Source organism: Lepisma saccharinum, chromosome 4 (assembly GCF_977018435.1).
Source record: "Lepisma saccharinum chromosome 4, izLepSacc3.1, whole genome shotgun sequence".
Classification (NCBI taxonomy): domain Eukaryota; kingdom Metazoa; phylum Arthropoda; class Insecta; order Zygentoma; family Lepismatidae; genus Lepisma; species Lepisma saccharinum.
The window spans coordinates 45,297,418-45,320,890 of record NC_139232.1 but is presented as its reverse complement, the minus strand read 5'-3'; the positions used below and the strand labels follow the sequence as shown (position 1 = coordinate 45,320,890).

The 23,473-nt window shown below is 34.5% G+C and overlaps 1 protein-coding gene across 1 annotated transcript in view; it reads left to right on the top strand.

Moving 5' to 3' along the window:
- LOC145986910 (uncharacterized) overlaps positions 1-23,135 on the top strand; it is a 50,817-nt gene extending 27,682 nt beyond the window's left edge. The window contains exons 5-8 of the mRNA XM_083121376.1: positions 77-253; positions 4,871-5,029; positions 7,897-8,030; positions 12,235-23,135. Of these exons, the coding sequence (XP_082977502.1) occupies positions 77-253; positions 4,871-5,029; positions 7,897-8,030; positions 12,235-12,446 (682 nt within the window). The 3' untranslated portion in view covers positions 12,447-23,135. The remainder of the gene's footprint in view (positions 1-76; positions 254-4,870; positions 5,030-7,896; positions 8,031-12,234) is intronic.
- Positions 23,136-23,473: the final 338 nt, after the last annotated feature.

The window sequence follows — 23,473 nt, the reverse complement described above, 5'->3', positions numbered from 1 at the left end:
TGTGTGTTTTTCTTTGTTTCATTATTGTTTAATATATATATGAACTTCCAATATGTTGTTTTTTATTACTTTTCAGGATTAGTCTTTGGGATAATGAAAAGGAGCGCCTTATATTACTTACATCGAACACCTTGACTACAGTGAAGTATGACTTCATTGCACTTAAACAATTGGAATATCGCAAAATATCTCTTCATAAAATAGATACATTAGTCATTGGAGACCTTATATATCCTTCAGGATCTCTTGTACCGTAAGTTTATTTTACATGGATATGTTTATTTCCAGGGAGTAAAGTTAGCATTGTTTTGTATTTTAGGAAATTCTTCTCTTTGTTAACTTTTGTATAATATTCTGTAGATCATTAATTCCTTTTGAACAGACATGAGAAACGTCATGTTCTGCTTTTACTTTCACAATATTAGAACTAATTTCATATTAATTGTTTGTAATGCAGTGTGTAATGTATTTGTACTGTATGTCTGTATGTAATACATTTTTTTTAATACAGTCCCTACCAATAAGTTTAAGACCACCTTGTCATGTATTTTTCAGACAAACAGAAAAAGTACATATGTGAGTGCTTTTCATGAAATAAACACTTTAATACAAAATTGGAATTATTATGTAATTTTACTGAAAGATATTTGGTCTAGGAATTAATTCGTGCGGTTGTTACGCACACATTGAAGCTGTAGTTCAAACACAAAATACATAAATACCTTAAGAAAAATATTGTCCATCGCAAGCCACCACTTTCGCCCATCCGTCAGGCAAGTTACGGATTCCGTGCCGAAAGAAGTCCTCATCCTTTGAAGGGATCCAGTCAGAGACCCATTTTTTGATATCGTCTGAAGAAGTGAACCGCTGTCCAATCAAATCGTTATTCATGCAATCGAACAAGTAGTAGTCCGAAGGAGCAACGTCTGGTGAATACGGCGGGTGGGGTAAAACTTCCCATCCGACATTTTCTAAATAGGTTTTGACCAGTTTTGCGACATGTGGGCAAGCGTTATCATGTTGAAAAATAAGTTTATCATGTCTGTTCTCCCATTAAATAACTTTATCATGTCTGTTCTCCCATTAAATAACTTTATCATGTCTGTTCTCCCATTCTGGTCGTTTCCTGGCCAGAGCTTGCTTCAAACGCATTAATTGTCGTCGATAACGTTCTCCATTAATAGTTTCACCCGGTTGCAGCAGCTCATAGTACACCACACCTTTCATATCCCACCATATGCACAGCATAACCTTTGCACAGTGAATATCTCGTTTCGGTTGTGATGGACCTGGTTCACCTGGCTTCACCCAGGCCTTTTTTTGTTTTGGGTTCTCGTAATGGATCCACTTCTCATCACCAGTAACAATGCGATGCAAAAACCCCTTTCTTTTCTGTCTTTGAAGCAGCAATTTGCAAATGGTTTTTCGTCTTTCAACATCTCTGTCTTTCAATTCATGTGGAACCCAATGTGACATCTTTTGAATCATTCCCATGGCTTTGAGGCGTTTGGAAACTGTTGTTTGATCAACGCCTAATGCTTCTGCAAGTTCTTCATGCGTTTGACACGAATCCTGATCGAACAATGCTCTCAATTCTTCGTCTTCAAATTTTTTGGGTTGTCCAGGTCGCTCTTGGTCTTCCAGGCCGAAATCACCACTTCTTAACCGTGCAAACCACTTCTGACACGTTCGCTCAGCTAGCGCATGGTCACCATACACTTCCACCAAAATACGATGACTTTCGGTAGCACTTTTCTGCATGTTAAAGTAATGAAGCAGAACACCCCACAAAAGCACTTTATCTGGCATGAACTGCGCCATGTTCAGTTGACTACAAAATGCTGTTGTTGACGCGTCAATCAACTGCCCTATACTACGAACGATGCGCGCTGACAGGAGTTTTCAATGCATGTGTGGATACTCGGAACTGTGGGACGATACGCTCATTACGCCATCTCTTGTCCAGGCGCACGAATTAATTCCTAGACCACATATACCGTGCGTTCATTTCGATCTTCAGCCGAGAGATCGGGAGAAGCATGGCAGGCGGTGCTGGCGGAGATGCCGACATTTGCTGCCTGTAATGCCCGCTTATTTTTATGGACATATGCAGACATTTATATAAATTTTGCAAAACTAGCACTAACCTGTGTTATAAGAGTACGGTTTTAATTTTGGTAGCTTAGTGGCTGTATGTGCTGATGATTTTGACACGCCCATCTACTGTGAAACACGACATAGAGGTTTGTTTAGAGAACGTTCTAACGATGCACCAATTTCATCGAATTTTGCTTCGGTTAGAATCCGTCGTTTTTGCTTAGGTGTTTTAAAATTTAACGATCCAGTTTCTCGTAATTTAAGGACAAGATGTCTAACCGTATCTCTATGTGGAGGTGAAACGCCTGGGAATTTCTGTACAAATTGCCTACACACGTCTCGAAACGAGTCTGTTTTTACGTAAGTGTCATACATAAAAATTATTTGTTCTAATGTGAACCTTGCGGCCATTCCAATCATCTCACTGACACAACACACATACACACTGCAATAACACAAACAAGTAACGGCAAGTAACCAAGAATAACACTCTTGCGCACAGTACGAAATTCACATGCTCTTTGTTTACATCTTCTCGCCACTATATTCACAGCTCTGTCTTCATGAAGGAACAAAAAACTCGAGCTCGGAGATTTCGGATTGCAAGGAAGCTCACGAACACCATTGACTTTTAACGGTTTCGTCTGCAGCGTAATCTTGATACAGTGTTGCACATTCGAAACCTCCAAAAGATCCCCATCGACACAAAACTCTTTCAAGGATATAAACTTAAGCAGGACGTTGCTGGTCAAAACTATGATTAAAATGTTTTATCGTTTCTAAAGCATATTTATTTGTGTATGTAAGGGCAGATCTTGGATGAATTACAGAAGAACTTTTGCGTGTTATAACACAGGTTAGTGCTCGTTTTGCAATACTTATATAAATGTCTGCATATGTCCATAAAAATAAGCGGGCATTACAGGCCGCAAATGTCGGCATCTCCGCCAGCACCGCCCGCCATGCTTCTCCCGATCTCTCGGCTGAAGATCGAAATGAACACACGGTATAAAGATCAAGAAAGTGTAAGGGCATATTAATACACTTATAACTAATAGATGCAACTAAAGGTACAATTTGTAAAATCATTAAATCACTAAATTGTTGCTGCTGACATGTGGCAAGTCTGGCGATAATCTGGTCCTCGCGTACAGACATTACCCTGGGGCGGCTACAGCGTGGTTTATCAACCACTGTACCTTGCTGTTTGAATTTGTTTATTGTGTTCGCCACACAGGTTTTACTCACAATCATTGCGACTGCAATTTCTCTATGAGACCTATTGCATCTGTACATACCAATTATTTGCCATTTCACGACCATGGGCTCAGATTTTTTTTCCCATTAGCTTTCGATTCAAACAGCCTATCTATTATCAAGCATAACAAAAACAGGTTTGGACTTGCACAATGCTGCTACTCGAGATATGTCTTTCTGCACCATCTATTGACACACATTTCAACTAATGACTGATAAAATTTGTTCACTCCAGCGCAGTCACTGAGGAAGATATTGTTATCTGAAGACCTCTCATTTTTCACGGTACTTTTTTATTTTGCAAATTTTAGAAAAAGAAATATAAAACACGAGAAAATTTTTTTGGAATTTATTTTTTGCGCCAAAACCTTCGTTCATGTTCCACAATACTGAAAAAAATTCAGTACTGTCATAACGACGTTGGTTACGTGTATACACATTCATATGTACTTCAAAATGCTGGATTTTTCAGTTTCATATCTCAAGAACTACAAAACGTATACCAATATTTTTTCGGCAATGTATGCCTCACACACTATATTACTTCCATACAATTTCACTCCATATTTGTATGGAAAACTTCGGTCAGGATTCATTTATATGAAAAAAGTTGGTGGTCTTAAACTTTGGTAGGGACTGTATAATTACATCCCCCCTCTTTTTGGTAACATGTAGGATTAAATTTAATGCAAGGAACTGATAAGAATTGAATGAACAGGCTGTCTGCAAACATTTCCATAATGAATTATGTTTTGTTATGTTTTTGTTTCTTCTTGTTCCCTCACTATTCCCTCATCTCAATGGAAATTTGGAAGGTTATTAGTGAGTAATAGTCCTTTTTAAAATAAATTGCAATCGTGATATTGAATGAAGAAGATACAAAAGGGAATGAGAAAACCCTCAGTTGTATATCAAACTCATTGATATACTCATTTTCAACCAGTGTATTTTTAGTTGTAACGATGTAAGATACTTTACATGTTCTCTATTGGGGAGTTACAGATTTGTTAACTGTGCTTTGTGTGTTTGTTTACTTTTCTCTATAACATTGCTCTTAAAAGCCCACATGCCAACTGTCAAATTACCACAAGATAACACAACAATTATGCAGAAGTGGTTTCTATTCTTTAAAGACTGCTACATCCTGGAACTTTACCAAGCCAAAAATTCAAGATCCACAGTTTTCAGAGAATGAAACTGAGATGAGGACACAGGCCGTGCCACAATCTTTTAATGTGTGGATCCACGTAAATGTGTATACCTTGCTATTTTTTGGCTTGAAAAAGTTCTAGCAAATTAGAATGAAGCATGTTCGTCTCTATAGAATGGGAAAGAAAATGCTCTTTGCGTTGTATTATTTTGTAATAATATCCTCGACCAACTCCTACAAGCTACTAACTCTGTATGCTATGTGTGCAGTTAACAGCATGCCTGTAATTTATTCTTGAAATAAGCTTGAGCAGGGTTGTTTTGTTTGGTGCTTCTTTCAGTCTATATATATATGTACTCTTTGTAGAAGAATCAACGGCTTGGCAAGTGGGGTTGTGACTGTTGTTAAAGGTTGTCTGTTGAAACCCCTGCAGGAAAGGTGGACACGTAACCAAGAAGCAGGGGCTAAAATTGATGCTTCAGAATTTTATTCAGCTACTTTTGACTACATGAGCTTTGAACCAAGGTATGGGATGTGTGTCTTCAGTTCATATTCCCACCTACCCTACGCTGTTGCATGAAACTTGCTGTGAAGAGATCAGATATGATATTATTGTAGTTGTACTCTGTTATTCATTGTACGAATAACATTGCTGTTTCCTTTACTGTTTATTTATTTTTGCTGGTTGTTTATTTCTGTTTTCGTAGTGGCAAGAATTAAAATGGTCCATTTTATTTTATTTGTGCAGTACATTGCATTACTGTTCTTAATTTCTTCACGTTCATCATTGAATACAAGATTTGAAATGTGCATTATAACAGCGAGTTTTGCAGTCGTTTTGACTAATGAGAATATCCATTCGTCAGAAAGAAGTTGAGATATCCTTCAGGTAAAATCACGTGTTATTAAATGGGTAAAATGGTTTGGTTAAAACAGTAAAAAACCAAGGGTATCCAGAGGGAGGGGCAAACAAGGGCAATTGCCCTTCTTTCTGTTTCAAATTTACATTCATAAGAAGGCATCTGAAGTTAATGACAAACAAATTTGTAAAAAATAACCTGTAAAGTTACTTTAGATATTAAAATGCTTGTTTTTTTTATATAAATGACAAAGAAGTCATGGTACCCTTGTAAAAGTGCTTGAATAATTTAACACAACTGAATGTTCAGTGGTTTGAACTTTTGAAGTTAATGAAAAGGCATCTGTATATTGTGCTCTCTCTCTGAACTTATGCTGAAGAACAAGGGGTTTTCACTGTACAATTTTGGGAGAAATAAATATGACACAAATGTATCCGTATATGAAGTAGTAAAATGCAAATAAGCGAATGTCATACTAATAAAAGTTTTCTATTGTAATAACTATACTATTATTTATTATATTATTACTGCCACTGCCCAATTAATTTTATATCAGGGATAAGAATTGGACATGTGCCATCATAATTTGGTGTCTGTGTGGAATGACAACCAGTACATTTTTATTCATTTAATACCATGTAACTTGATCGAGGATTTCTGAATTGCTTCCTGATGAAGACTAGTACTTACTTGTTGAAACATCAAGTAACTGCAAAACACACCACTATAAGTTACATTTTATATCTCCTTTCTTCTACATGTCTTTAACCCTCCATTAAATGCATGTGGTACAGGCGTTCCCCATCGATATTCATTGTGAGTTTGCAACACCCTGAACGAAACTGCACGTGGATGCTCTAACTAACGTTCTTTTTCTTTGTTCTAAGCACAGTTGTGGAGTTTTGCTGAACTTTTTAAGCCGAGTAATATTACAATGCTAACGTCAGTCATGTGCTTGGTGTACAGTTGGCCCCCACGTGTGTATATACGGGTACATAACAAGAAAAGTAACAATGCATCGGAAGACAGAGCACACTGCAGATTCCAATGTTAGACAGAAGTGGGTAAGTGAGGAAAGGGAGGAGATACAGCTATGTATTAGTGCCGAAAGTGACCACCTGACTGAAAGTCTGCATGCCACTGCTTCGGTTGTTATGTATTTAGGCACGTGTGGGACAATTGTACACTAAGCATGTGACTGGTGTTATCTTTATTACATCATTTTGAAAGAACAGCAGAAAATTGCAGCTGATCTTAGAAGAAAGACAAGGAAGGAGCATTTTGCATGCATGTATGATGAATATAATTAACAGTGTATTTCAAACCTTAAAGATAGTTAAAGGATGATTAGCGGATATGCATGTTACAGAAAATGATGTGTCTTACGGAGGGTTAAGTGATACTTAGCATAATTTAATTGCTATCTTTGCACATAGACTGTACCACTGCATGATCTAAATGGTTTTAACAGCAATGTATTTATATAGAATTGATGTTGGAATGTTCTTACTTTTGATACTAATATTTCTTCTGCATGTTTTCTTTGCAGATATTTTATATTTTTAACAGTTTATAAAACCCATTTCGTGGTGTGTGGCCAGTAAATAAATATCTTGCTCTTTTTATTTCATAATTTGCGAAGGCATAGACATCTTTCTTTTTCTTCCTTGCTAGAAGATTGCAATATTTGGGCCTACATGATTTTAAAAATCTAGTTCCTGTTATGAGTAGGTTACTCAAAATATCCTATGGCCTATTATCACTTGCGGAAATGGGAATGATATTGCACTAAACTTTCCTATATAAATTTAAAAATAAATAAGTAGATAAAATGAAATTGTGTGCCTCCCCAATGGTGTAGTGGTAGCACTGTTGCCTTGTAATCAAAGGGTCCCAAGTTTGATACCCAGTGGAGGCACAGTGTTGCAGATTCCACATTAAGCTGTAGGTTCAGTCCTAATGAGCCTATCTGTGAATAAAGTGAACTTAAAACTCGAACTCCAAAAAATATTTTACATACATAAAACTTGTAAGAGACCTGTAGGAAGGCCAAGATGAAGATGGAGGGATAACTTTGAGATGGACCTAAAGGAAATTGATAAGGATGGAAAATATTTGATCTTGCCCAGGATAGGGACAGATGGAAGGCTTGTGTTGCTAAAGCCATTAACCTTTCGGTTTAAGAAGAAAGAGTTAGTTTTAGTATATACATAAAACTCTAATATTTATTATTCTTCCTGGTACGCATTCCTTACATCTTTTCTTCTTGCGTACTTCTTACAATAACAGTGCCAGGTGAAATTTAATTGGAGGTGATAATATTTACTACAGAGGGGCAGTAATGAGTAACATACCCCTAAATATGTGAAGAATTCATATTTTGTCTAGTATCCACTGTTTTCTGTTCTTGTCAAGATTCAAGTCTGGCTGCAAATGATTGATTGGTTGTATGTTAAACTCAACCTGTTTAAATTCACTCTCGTTAATGTTTTGTTTAATAAAAATATATGATTTCTTGATCTGTGGTTGTAGGTCAAGGAATGTACAAGGGGTTCGTGCCATGTGGAATAAAGGTGAACCTCTGTCTTTTACAAAGAAATGGAATCCTTTCAACAATGAAGTACCATGGGTCACTTATACTTCACATCCATTGCTGTGGCACAAAGGTAAAGTTATCTGAAAGCATATACTTCATGTCACATGTCATTAACATTATTTAAAATTATGACTACAGAACACAACACTTACATGGATCTGCAGTTCAAATTAAAACTTATCACTAAGTTATGAAGGCCCCAAACAAAAGTTTTTTTTTTTTATGTGTGTGTTCTTGAAGGAGAGTTGAGGTGGACTTAAAAATTTAAACTGTTAATTGTACAGTGCTATCAGAACATCATGCAACCCAATCTCTATAAATATTTACTTTTTTAATATGCAATACAGTCACCTTATATTTTTCTCAACAGGTAGCAGTATTGGTGGATTGTGATCAAGGGTACCCTGCAGGATTTTTTCTCAGATTGCCCTTCAGTCATAGAAACTTGTCTTATTATTATTATTACAACATTACGAATCATAAAATTCAAATTGAGTTGAAAATACTTTGGCGTTTTATACAAGTTCAGACTTGAGCCTGGATTCGCCTTGCTTCCTGTCCATAAACACCTATCACTTTGTTGGTGAACAGTGTTTTTTTTTTCCACACACACACAATGTACACATATCAAACAGAGACCACTTAATCTACTGTCCTTCATGTTACGTCTGATCCATGTTTTTACTTGCGAAAGGATACTATAAAATAAGTAATAATTCAAAACGATGGGGTGTGGATTGTCAAGGTCAGATCCCTACTTCGGAAAATGATTTGCCGGCTTTTCATAATGCAGAACAGCTGAGAAATTCCAAAGGATCTTATTTAAGATACGTTAATTTTTAATATTTTCTGTACTATAAGTGTGTGAAATTCAAATTAACAGTTTTTATTCCATAAGTGCAAGAACAGTCACTTTATGTGTACAAATGAAGATTTTGAAAATTTCTCATCTTGACCTAGTTGGGAAATGGAGAATATTTTCAAACCCGAATGTCAGGATTATTAATATATATTTCCTTCCCAATCCCATCCCAAGGAACATTTTTCTGTCCTTCACATCCCTAGTTAAAGCAGTCAACATGATTCTAATGCTTCTTGTGAAAATGTTCTCTTTGTCATTATGTTGGACATGGGCAATTGGTACAATTTCACCATTTGTATGAACTTTTTCCAGATATCTCAGGATGGGATTCATTGTTCAGTGTGTGTTTAATGAGCACAGTCAAGTGGGCCAAAATAGGTGTTCATTGATGTAGCAAGTTGTATGTCATTTTTCTCTGACCCAACAGGGCCTCCCCCACGGCGCAGTGGTAGCGTCGTCACCTTGTAATCAAGGGGTCCCGGGTTCGATACCCGATGGAGGCACAAGTGGTTCGGAATCCCACTTTAAACTGTAGGTCCAGTCCCGATTAGCCTTACTGTGCATAAAGTGGACTTAAAACAACAACTCAAACTCTGACCCAACAGACATTCATTGTTTAATATTATTTCACTACTTAGTCTTATGCAGTTGTCATTGAAAAATTTGAACATATCACAACATGCCAACAGTAAAGTTAAAAACAATACCGTGGAACCCTGATTTTACATTTTCCCTCATTATGCATTTGATCATCATGGTCCCATTCCTGGAGTTTACATCTTCTTGCATTTTAAATTCTTTCACCTTCGTCCCCTGAAAAATGTATAAATTCCTCTGTACACAAGTATAAGTTTAATTACAGGTTGAAGGTTTTTATGAACCAAGAAATTATCAAAACGTTCTATCCATCCTTGGTAGCTCATCATGTTTTAAAATGTGAAAAGTAGCTTTATGGCTCGGGGAGTTTGGCAGTCTCCATTTTAAATTATTCATTAGTTTAAAAGTGAGATTCTCAGAATCAATTTCTTCCTGCACAATATTGATGCAAAATATTTTTAAATTGTTCATGTTACATATTTTCAGGATATCGAGACTCTCTGAAATTATTGCACAGGATTTTATGAATTCCATAAAACCAGACTCCAGGAAAGTATCTGTGAATATCAACCAGGACTTACTGACATTGATACATTTGCCAATATCAATTTATTCACCAATACTGATGCATCAGTATTCACTCATCTTACTTGATATGCATATTAAGAATAATGAAAATGGCAAATTGAGTACTTAATTATGTTCTATTTATGGAAATTTTGGATCTGTATAATTATTTACAATGTTACAAATATGGTATTATTGGCCAATTACTATAAAGTAATGATTAATCCATCCCATTGTTACAATTTTTATTGTAGAATTTTTAGATATACTGTACTTACTCATGTATAATGAGTACTTTTTCCCAATATTTTCGCCCCCAAAAACTGTGGTGCGTATTATCCACGGAATAATTCGGACAGCCAACATGAAACCGTACACGGTCATTCCATTATATTGTGACACTTGCATTGACTTTTTTTGTTTACAGAACCCTATCATGTTATATATCACTGTAAAGCTTAAATTCTGCAGTTTCTGAATATGGCAGCTGTATTCATTTCAATATGGCAACACTAATGTGCAATGCGATTGAAAATTAAGGAACATTCTGATTTTTATGGTACTTTGGATGAAAGAAAAGATAAGAAAAAGAAAATAATAATTAAAATGTATTACTGGCTAAATAATAGGACACATATGGCGTGTGAAAATGCCATAATGGAAGAAATCTTATGCTGCTAAATGTTAGTTTGAGGGTTCTGAATGTGCTTCTTATAAATGTTATGTTAGTCATGGAAAAATATATAGTTTGAATTTTTTTTAGAAAAAGTAAAGAGGAAATGAGCAAAACTACGTATAAAAGTTTAAAGAACATTTCCCACAAACGTTCTGCAACACCAAGAGAAGCAGTGCCGTTCTGGCGGAATTCGAGCATACACCTTCCATCACATGGGATGCATATGACCAGTATTTGTTGGGGAAGAAAGAGTAGAAAATAACTTCCTCAGCATTGCAAATCCATAACATAATTTTGTTCTTCTACTACAGAATAAACAAGGTGGTTACAGAAGTGAAAGCTTTGGGATGCTAAACACAGTGGAGAGAGAGAGGGGGGAGGTGACAAGGGTTGGTGACTTATTGTTTACACAAGACAATGTTCTTCTCTTGGTCCACATAGCAATAGGTGAGTCATTGAATAACTATGATGTCATTCATTTTTGATCAGCATAGCATCAGCTTTACGACCTACAACTAAGAAACCCATATATTGAACCTGGATTATACAGGGTGTACACAAATGTTTTAAACTTTTATATTTTCTATGCTATACACATTACAAATATGAACGATATATGAAATGAAAGAGTAACTTGTTCAATGTGGGCACCATTTGTGATACGGCACACATCCAGCCGGTAGTCCATTTCTTGCCACACTAAACTTAGCAAGTCTGGTGTAATCGACTCTACCGGTGCAATAATCCTGTATCTCAACTCCGGTATGCTGGCAGGTAGCGGTGATACATAAACACGATCTTTTACATAGCCCCACAGAAAAAAAGTCACAGGGGTGAGGTCAGGGGACTTTGGAGGCCACTGGAGAAGGTGCAAGTCGTCTGCACCATGACGACCGATACAACGGTGAGAAAAAACTTCATTAACCATTCCTGCATTACGTTATGAAAGTGAGGGGGTGTGCCGTCTTGTTGCCAAATGATTTTATCCTCCAGTTGCGGAAAGAGCCAATCTTGTAGCATGTTTAGATATGAAATTCCAGTAACAGTTTCTTCCATAAAAAAGAACGGCCCATAAACTTGTTGTTTAGATACTGCACAAAAGACATTAACTTTGGGTGAATCCTGTACGTACGTGAATCTTCGCCGATATGCCCGTTGAACTGTAACAACTGAATTAGACCTCGCGAGTTCCAACACACAAAAAGACTTACGTTCGGGAGTCGCCATCTTTACGAATGGCTCTGCCAAGCGGCAGAGTTATGAAACAAATTTTGCGCATATGCAAAATCGAAACTTGGTGAGTTACTCTTTCATTTCATATATGGTTCATATTTGTAATGTGTATAGCGTAGAAAATGTACAAGTTTAAAACTCTGATATTCATTTGTGTACACCCGGTACTGCGTATTATATACGAGATATAATTTTTTTGTCACTTTTCCCCATCAAACACCAGGGTGCCCATTATACACGCGTAAATACGGTAATTATACAGCAGTATGATACATGGCTAATATTCCTATGAAATATGAAGATATAAAAAAAATACTGTATATTCTACTCCAATTTCAGGTGGCGAAAATAACAAGGTATTTGATGTTGCAGACTTCTCCCAGCAATTCATTGCAGCAATTGAGAAGTCCCAGAGCCAATCAGATTCTTTGATTTCTTGCAGAATAGAACATAAGCCAATTATGCTGCAAAACTACATAGGCATTGGTTCTTTGATTCACAACAGGAATGGACTCGGCTTCTTTAAAGTAAGAGGGAAGTTCAGTTTCTAGATCTCCCAGATATCTTCTGTGAATAAGACTGTTTATAGCTGTACAGTATTATCAACAATCATGGTTTCTTGCAATGCTCTTCCTAATTTCTTTACTGGAGAAAATTATCGTCTTTCTCTCCCTCCCCCTCTTCCGTTTGTTGTTAGTGATGTTGTGTATAGTGTAAAACATAAAGTCAAATGAGATTTGCAGCAATTTGAAGTGTTTTTATATGTTGTAGTGTAGTTGTAGCTGCACATTGAGTTACATTTTTCTTTTTCTTGTTTTCTTTATTTGATGGTGTATGTACAGCACTAAACTCAGGAATTCTAAGGCATCACTCTTCTACACGAGAACAACTGTCTTTTATTCTGCTGCTACAGATTACACCATTATTACCTTTTTTTTTTTTGGGTACGCAGAAAGTTTTCTCATAAGTTTTACAGTTTTAATGCTGTTGTCATTAAGAAGTATTGTTTTGTCATATATTAATGAAATTTCCTTGATACCATTATGATGGAAACTTTTGTTGATATAAAGAGTTTATACAAAGTCAAATTTACTCTATGCCTGGTCTTATTGAAAACATGCAGGAAAAGGCAGAACTTGGTATGGCACAGCAACATAAATTGAAGCAGATTTTACCACATCCTGTGTTATTTCATTCAGTGGAACAGGTGGTGTACTGAATCTGTAATGCAACTCTTTAAAGGTGGAAATTGTTAGGTGAAGGGGCTTGTATGGTGTAAAATCATGATGATGAAAGAGGTGGAGAAATATTGTAAGGGAATTTCTTATCTGGAACCCATCCCCATTTCAAGTACTGCTGCAGGGTAGAGAAACCAAGCAAAGTGATCCATTTTATGATTAAACCAGGTGATAATGTTTCTCACTTCCTATGTAAGCAACAAATTCATGTTACATGCAGAATAAAATTTTTAGTTCCCTCTTGATGTTGGCAATTCACTACCACATTCGATAAAAATTGATGAATATATAACAATTATATTTCACAAATAACATAGATATGGTGTTTGTTTATGTGAGTGGATTAATTATTTTTGTGCTATGAGTGGAGGCATGCATATTTTGTTTTTGACGAAAACACGACCAATTTTTTTTTTTACCTACGAGTTTAAAAAGTAGTAGGGATGTGGAAAATTAATCTGTACTCTATCGGTATGAGCTGAGTTAGGCATATTGGTGTATCTGTTTATTGGCAAAATTACCAATAATTTTACTGAGCCATTCCCAATCATCGAATTTTCTCCAACTTTTTCCAAGCACACACTACTGAACTCATTTCATTGGTTGAACCATTATAATTGATTTAATAGGCGAAACTCTCAGTGTTGCTTAACTGTAGTAAATAATGGATAACCCAAGTTCCACAACTCCAAAATAGCTGCATAAGTTGAACTTAAAACTACATAATTAGTTGCATTTAGCATAATTTAAGAGTTGAAGCTGCATTTTTTCTTACCAGGAAGTTGGCAATGCTGTCCTCAATGTACAAGACAAGAGACATGAACGTCGAACTACAGATATACATTTTATACGTAATACGTGTAGTCAAACCAATCAGCTTGGTTCACTCAAAAGTTTGAGGTTGTTTTCGAAACAAGTGGCGCGGTGTGTGAATTTTTATAAGCTTAACTACCCATACCCAGGATTTTTTTATTCATTTAGTGGGGGGGGCAGATTTGAAATGCTGGTGGAGTATTAGATGCAACAACAATGCTATGGTAATATTGCAGCTGGACATACAATTACAGAGTTGGAAAAATTCAACTCACCAATAGTACTCCCCCTTTCCCAACCAGACAAACAATTAGGGCTGTCAGACAGAGTACAGTTTGGTGCTTCTTGTTTACACTCAATTTTCGGAAGTATTCAAATAGTGCTGTATTCCACAAATTACCTGTTTTCAAATTTTCTTTAATCTACTATACCAGTATCATTGAACAGTGATGATAATTCTATATTTAGAAAATAATATATTTATAAATTAAATTATACATATTAACAATGATTCTTGTAATGAATTTAAATCAGGTATCGGGACGTCCGGTAGCCTCCCATCGATGATTATAAAATTAAAACAACCAAATATTGCAGAGTGCAGACTTCTGGAGCTTGCCTATCTCCACAAACAACCCATTCATTTATGCAAGAGAAAATCAAAATTCTTTCATAATGTGAAAAATTGTCAATGTTATTTTCGTATGTATTCTTAGGATCGCATATAAAGATTTAATTGTTAGGGGGGCATGCTCTCCTTGGGTACAGGGTTGCAGCTAACATTTTAAATGGCAGTGAACAGTACAAGTGATAGTGCCTGTTTAATTGACCGCATTTTCAGTCTTTCCTCAGTCTGTTTACCTTAACTCCCTACACCTAAAAAAAGCCACGAGTCGCCACTGGGTAGAATATCAGCTATCTGTATCAGTACTTTATCGGTATCTGCCAAAATTTCATATTGGCCCATCCATAAAAAATATTAGGGCTGAAGACATGTCAACTATTTTTTTTCCGCAAGAATGTAGGACCGGAACAAAAATTCGAACACTTTATGGAATTGAAGGATGTATGAACAAGGCAGGTCGTATGTACAAGGGGATGGTAGGGAAGTACAAAAAAAAACATTAAAAAAAAGTTTCATTCTACACCTGTGTATTAGAGACAAGGCTACAGTGTCAGTACAAGAACAAAAGAGGCACAAGCAAAGTGCTCTATAAACTCTGAAAGTAGTTCCCCAGAGCATCCACAACATGCTTCCAACAATTTGGGAGACTTTCGCAACATGTGGAAGGCATCGAATACCATCCATCTCATCAGGTGAGTCACGACATCTCATGTTCATGGCAGCGACAATGTCCTCTCGGTCCGAAACTGTCGTGTTGTGGATGCTCTGGGGGACTACTTTGAGGGTTCATAGGGCACTTTGTGTCCTGCATTGTCGCGAAATATATCGTAATATCACATAGTTAAATATTCCGGGGGTTCCATTTATCAAGTTTCCATGGGCTTGAATCTTACTCTCTATTCAAATAAAGTAACTTGAAAATATACATCATTGACTCTTCTGTTAAATTCTGTGCTGTTGGAAATTCTCTATAAATCTCCCTAGATGTGTGCTGCTATTTGGGTAGAGTGGTGACAAGTGAAACTATAGATTTCTTATGCTTGTTTGGGAAACCAAAACCATATATTTGTTAACATGGTTGTGTTCTAGAATAATTTATAATTAAAATTGTTCGGATTGCACATTTAAGCAGTGGAATTCATTCCTTAATTGCCAAATTAACACACACAAATAAATGTAGATCACTCTGTGCAGACCATTATCTGATTCAAGACCATGCAGTATGACATTTCTTGCCTTTTGGTAAGGAGCTGCAAGACTGGAATTTCACAAGTGTGGAAGTGTGTTCACTTATGGAACAGTTAGCAATACCTGCAAATAATTTGTTAGACGATATGTGAAGTGCAGCAACTGGGGAGGGGTAAAGAATTGATATTATAGAAGTAAATAATAGACAAGAGAAGATTAGAAATTAATAATACCACCTTTCCAATCAGTATGGTTCTGACAGACTAGGAATTATCTTGGTGCTGTTGTGTGGCCAAATGGTTAGCACTCTCGCCTTTGGTGCTAGAGGTAAAGGGGTTGATTTCCGATGTGTTTTCCTCTCTCTCTCTCTCTCTCTCTCTCTCTCTCTCTCTCTCTCTCTCTCTCTTCTCTTCTCTTCTCTCTCCTCTCTCTCCCCCCTCCCTCCACCCCTCTCCCTCTCTACTCCCTCCCTCCCATCTCTCTGCCTCGCTCTTCGCATCCATCGATTGCAGAGAGGCTGGACTTGTACTGTTAGGGAAGCCCCCAAAATTTCAGCGTTAACCCAGCATCATGGGGAAGCTGCTTGAAAAGAAGTAGTAGCAGTCTAAAGTCTTGAAATGCCTTAAGAGAACAGCGATGGGACTCATTGTGCTGAGCACACGTCACCCAGTGAAAAACAGTCCACTCTGACAGGCTTTGACCCTTTGAGAGCTGTTGCACCATAAAGTTTTTAGTTTTATGAATTATTTTGTGATGAAAATAAGATTTAACAGGGTTCCCACTGACCTGGAATTCCTCAATCTATGAGTAAAGAATCTTTGAAAAGTCATGGGAAATGGAATGTTTTTATTTATTTATTATTATTATTTTTTGCATTTGCCAGGATTTGGTAATGAAAAGTTGTGTACTCTCTGATGACATAGTGGTAACCATGCATAATTAGCCTCGTAATCTAGGGGTCCCAGGTTCGATACCCAGTAGAGGCACATAGTTGTTCGGATCTCACTTTAAACTGTAGGTCTAGTCCTGATTAGCCTACATGTGCATAAAGCGAATTTAAAACAAAAACAAACTCAACTTTTGTGGGATTTTTGGTGGTCTACGTTCAGTGTGGTTTTTGATCGGGGGATGAGTTGAAATTTCCTTCCCCATCTGGTGGTTAATTTTTGGCTCTTTGGGGATCATATAATATCCCAATGATTTAAAACCTCCTCACTGAGAATTTTTCAAACACCACACTCCCTTCCTGTAACACAAGTTTTTGTACATCATGTGCAGTCAAATATGTATAAATTGTATATGTGTCATCAAATTGTTGAATTGATATGCAATTAATAAAGCATTTTTATCCATAATAATTTTAACAAAGAATCAAAACAAAAAGGTTTCAACAAAGTGGTATAAATTAAATTTTCACGTAATATTTATGCAGAAATTTATGTTGTTTTATGATTATGATATATTATGAACATATGTGCTGGATGACATTTCCACAAAGTTAATGTTTTTGCTAGTCATTGTCTTTCAGAATAAATGTTTTATCAACTTGTTCTGTGAAATAATAGTCGTGTACTTATCTTATGTGTTTACTGCAATGATGCACTTTTTAGAAAAGAAAGCCGAAACTACAAGTTATACAAAAAGCATTCAGACATTACACTTGTCTATGTTGTCCCTTATGCATCATCATCTGAGAGCCTCAGAAGTGCTTAAATTGAAGATATGAGGAATCATAAATAGTATTCGTAAATGAACAAGTAAAAATTTTCCACATGAAGTGTTGCTAAGACTCCAACTTAAGAAACGTGCCTCTTGCAACCATCAGAATGTTTTATAAGACCAATTTTCTTGCCTTCCCTTCCACTTTGTCTTCAGCAATTTGCTAACATATTCACATATCAAGAAGAATTAAATAGAATATTTAACGTAGTAGTAAAAAGTGAGAAATGATAGAGCTTTTCTCTGTTTGGACCTTAATTATTTAATGTAAGAGTTGATTACGTCAACGTAGTTTTCACTTAAGGTGACTGATCACTGACTGAAGAGAATGATTGTGTGATACATGGAAATCTTGCCAACTAGTTATAAAAGCTTGCATTTTAAAAATGTTTCACCTCAAATTGTACCGCACAGTAGTACACATAGGCAACTCCAGTATGCTTCCTATCGAATCCTTCATTCAAAGCTATGAAATGTTGTGGCAACTAATCGTGGAATTCATTTTATCTTCTGTTCAAAAGCACCAAGAGATTATAAAATGCAGAGTGGTGTTAGATTGATAATTATAAGAGATAATAAGTTTTTGACACCCTTTTGTCTTTTTTGTTCCACGTAGAGTTTGTAACTTAAGTGCTTGCCGAAATAATTGTCTCAGAATGTTACTTTTAAGTTTTTATGTTGAATTTATTTAGTGTCACGGAAGTAGAAAAGTCCTTGTAAATATTCATAAGTTTCACTTTTCTAGTTTGTCAGTGTCACAGGTTAATACTTAATTTAACAAATTCATATTGCACAAGTATCACATTTCATTATGGTGCCTTATATCCTTCATTTGTTATGATTTTCATCGATTAGTTTGAAAACAAGTGTTGGATTATCTTGTTAAATCATTATATCTTTTCTAGTCACAGTCACAGTTCTGCTATGCACCATAGCTGAACAAGAAAATATGGCTTCACAGTTTATTAATTGTTATGTTACATACATTGTTAATTGATTGGTTATGATCATATATGGAATTTTTACCAAATTTTGCAAAGAGCAATATATTTTTCAGCAGCTGTTTTATACTAATTTTAATATATCAATTATATAATTATATCATATATGAACTATTTATCATTTATCACCAAAGTAAAACATTATTCCAATGAAAAAGATGCAATAAACAAATGGAATATACTATTACGTGGTGCATATGGGATGAAACAAAATATATTTCTTTCTATTTATGTGTTTTTTCTTGAATGGGATATTAATTTGAGAAAGGTAATAAATAAAGTGTGCAATGAATTGTGAATTCAATTGTAATAATTGTTCTAAAATTAATATTTATGTACTTCGAAATTTTAATATCTCTTCCTATGTTGCATTTTGTGTTCATGTTATATGCAAACTACCACTTATTGAATATAATTTTTGCACAAATAAATATATATATATATATATATACACTTGTTTTAGTATTAGTTAGGGATAAGTTTGAATGTTTGTTTAACGATATGTTTTCTGCAATGAAATGTTGACACCAATCCTATATAGACTATATAATAACAGCACATATGGCAGTCAATATATAGCCTTATAATACATGTAGTTATATAACATATCAACAATAAGTCAAACTGCCTTAATAAATCAAGTTACTTTTTTTTCCAAAGCAAATTTGTTTTCTTACATTTTATTTATGAAATATAAAATAAAGTCACTGTAGATTGTTACTAAAATGGTTATAATGCTAGACTTTTTAACAAATGTTCATTCAATGTCAGATGAAGAATAGTACCAGTATTGTGAAATGTGTAGTTTTAGTGGAGTGACGTGTGACAAAATTGAAAAGGGCCTCATTTGTACTGCAAGATGCAACTTGTGTTATTTTTAATAGATGGATGATGATGTCTACAAATAGTGTGTTTATGTTCCAGTATTTGGAAGTAACATATTACTTATGCAGTTACAAGTAACATTTAGGTTTTTTTAATAATTGCAACTATAGCTAGTTACTTTTTGAAATGATTAACTGTAACATGGTTATTTTTTTCATGTAATGAGTAACAAAATTAAGTTATATTTACAGTTAATGTTCTGGACGTTTCAATAGCAATAAAGAATAGAAACAGAATATTAACTTTCATATACATATTTGTTATGAGCAAATGTTTATGATGCAGTTGTTTTCAAGTATGAGGATTGCCGTCGAATTTTTGTACCTCTGTATTTTCATATTTAAACATTGAGATCTATTACATGATAAATTTCCATATTTCTGTGAAGCTCTCTTTTTGTTTGGTTAATTTCAAAGGATCTCTGCCTTCATTAACATGGGTTTTGGCGTTGAAGTTAATCAGGTGCATCAGAAGAGCAATGTAGAAATATGGAACTTTAGCATGCAGTACTTTCATTGCATTTACTGCACTTCACCATGAATATGAGATAAAACTGAATTAAAATTAATGTTTATTTCATTTGGTCTTCAATGAAAAAGAACAGCTCGGTTTCATTTTTGCATGAACAATGTATCACGTTATGGTTTATCTAGAATAAAGTAACTGTAAAAGTAACTTAGTTACTTTTACTTTTTAAAGTAATGAACTGTAACACAGTTACTTTTTGAGCAAATTAACTGTAACTGTTACTTTTAGAAAGTAAGCTTTCCAAACACTGTTATGTTCATTCTATAAAAATAAATGACAAAACTTCTGACTGTATTTCTAATGTAAATTGGTCTCATTAATGAGAAGTTACATTGACTTTAGACATAAATTAATGAGAAGTTACATTGACTTTAGACATAAATTCTGTAGTGGAGGCCGATAAATGGAAATATTGCTCCGAGTCCGAACCATTGCATATTCAGTCATCTGATCTTTCCAAATTGCTTTGATGAGTTCTAGTGTTTTCCAGTTAGTTCAAAGTAATAATAGCAATGCATACAAGATTTATTATTTTTTTAAGTAAAATATTTAGAAATAAGTAGTTGTTATTGTTTTGTTTTTAATTTAAGTACTCGGATACTTAGAAGAGTGGCAATAGCTTAAATAAGAAAGCAGATTAAAGCATAATTGACACTATGTGCCAATATTATAGCAAAAGAAAAAGCTAGTTAATAATAATAATGTCATGTTTTTTTTCCCTGCGAGTACCTACTTTTGTATCCCAAATTTCACACCAAGCTGCTTCATCAGGAGGCTTAATAAAACTTCCTATACAAACTAGTTAAAAACAATAAAAGTTTGATAGATAAAGAAAATGCCTGAATCGTGCAAATGCGCACGTGTGATAGTGCAGTAATGTTACAAAAGGTAATGCATATTAACCAGTGTTTTTGCTTAATTAAAATATTTAGGGTGGTTTGTAACTAAACATTAAAATATAAAAATAGAAAAGAGACATGATTGAAACTTTAACAATCATGGGCCTAAATAACTAATGTTCGAATCGAAACAGAAATATGTCATTATCAAAGAAAAGGAACATAATTAGCAAAACAGAGGAAGTCACAGGTGGAGTGATGATGAAATATTCAATATTTAATTACAAAGTTATTCTCTTTCTCACTCCCTTCCATTTATAATGAATGATGCCAGAAACACTGTGTCATACCACCGATATGAAAATTAATGACACACTTGGGTAACTGTCATTTGGAAGGATGAATAGCTTTTAAAATATCATGAACTGTGATCAATTGTGATGTATGAACTTTGAATATACACTAAGTATTACATCAAATATAAATAGAAAAGTAATCAGTATTTTATAAATAATTTGTAAGATAATGACATAATATTTCAATTAATGGAACTTATCTGTTGAAGAAATTGTAGGAATCTTATCAAGATCACATTATCTAATGGTCTTGAGGCACAATTTATAATAGAAAACTTCAAAAATATAATACTTTGCATTAAAAGTTTAAAATTAGTAATAGTGCACTAATAATTATTATACAAAACTGACATTTTTATAATTATCAAAGAACTCGTCATTTTTGTATCTGGCAATTGCCTTGTTAGATATACTTAGATACCAATGCTTGCAATTTTTCATCTGGAACACATTTGAATTATTATCCAAATGTAAGTTACTGATCTCAACATCCATCAGAATATATGACACATTAATGCTTCAAAGAAAAATATTTTAAAAGTTTCAAAATATGTTTTCTGTGTACTGGAAATTACTACTTGATATTATGTTTCTTTGTACTCACTGTAATAACTGATAAATGCAGTATTGTATCATATGCACTTGTGTCGTCTCATACAATATCATTATTTATTTCCAATCCTGTTTCTTATGATTAATGCATAATGATTAAATAGAAACTAACTTTTCTTGGACAGTTTCTGCAGTGTGATGGTAAAATGTTTGTGCTATGGATCAGTGCATGTGTGGTTAAAAGTTAACTATTCAAAGAAAGGATTTTGATTAGATGTATTATATTTATAACACAAGATAAATTGCTTTAGAATATAATCTTGAAAGATCTGTAACTGAATCTGCATATTTTAAATTATTATTTAAATCTGCCTGTATAACCATGAATCTTCGGGTTTAAGAAGGCTAGAGAGTTAGTTAGTTAGTTAGCTGTATAATAATGGCGATACTAGCTTTATGAGAAAGTGGGATGGAGGATCAGAGGAAGTGTGTGTGTGTGTGTGTGCGAGTGTGAGAGAACGAAAGAGAGAGAATGAATTCTGAAGTAACAGTTTTCTTCCAAAAGATAACGGTAATCTGTTTCTCAATACGGTACAGTAATAGAAATTAGAACATGCAAGCAGATGAATTTTATTAGTACAATCTACCAATTCTTAAGCTTTTTTAACTTTGATGAACCAGAATTGAAGAAATTATATTTTAAAAAAATATATATTGTGATGATTAACATTAAAATGTATTGTATTGGGAAAAATAAGGTTCAAACTTTACAACTTATATGAATGAGTGCCTATTTTGTGTAGGGCTGTCCTGCTAGTGAGACTAAAGTGTACAAGGTTGCCTAAATCATTGTATTAAAATACATGTGAAGGAAAATGGATTTCTACACTCTTTAATATATATATGGAAGGAAACAGTAAACACTTGCCACACAAAATGATAATTTATTGTTTCTTTCCCTTTTTATTAATCTGCCCTTCTGGCTCATTTCCTTTATAGTGAAAGTACTTAAATATCATTTACTTCCAATTATGAGAAATATTTGTAATACAAACCGTTGTAATACAAACCGTTTTTGAATTCTTATTGTAATTCACTCTACATGATTTTTGTAGCATATCTCTAAAAGCGCTTCTTTTTTTTAAAAAAAAAATCTGTTCTCTTCATTTTTTGCATTGTTCATATAACCTTACAAACACTTTGTTTAAAGTACCTGCTAGTATGAAGCCTATACTTAAATTTCAAACAAATTCTCGTATACGTTTATGTACCTATGATAGAATGTACTTAACAGGTAATGAATATCATCACACACATAAAGAACTGCATTTGTTGAGTTCCAGTGAGTGTAAAGAGTTATATATGCAAAAGTACCTAAGAGTGGTGTAATTTGTGAAAGGATAACCAAACAGTATTTGTACACACTTTTGTATTGTGTGCGCACAAGCATACAAATTCATGTTGGATTATATTTCTTAAAATTTTATCTGTTGATCATTTATGTATAAATAAAGATTGATGATGTAAATATGATTATTATTTATTTCATGCAATAGGAAAATGAAAGTTGTGATGACTGTTGACCCAAATGAGTTATACAATTTATGTTTGCTTAAGTTGCCTGTTTTTCTTCTTTCTCTCAGGGTTGCCTATGTCATGCTTCCAGTGCTGGCTCTAAGTCAGTGTGAGACAAGAACAATACAGTGTGCATAGATCATTTGATTTAAAAAAATATTTTCGTTTAACATACATGGTTTATATTCTTTCACAAATATTTAACAGGCCAGTAATACAATTATCATTTTATCACCTTAAAAGTAAATTCTAATTCTGA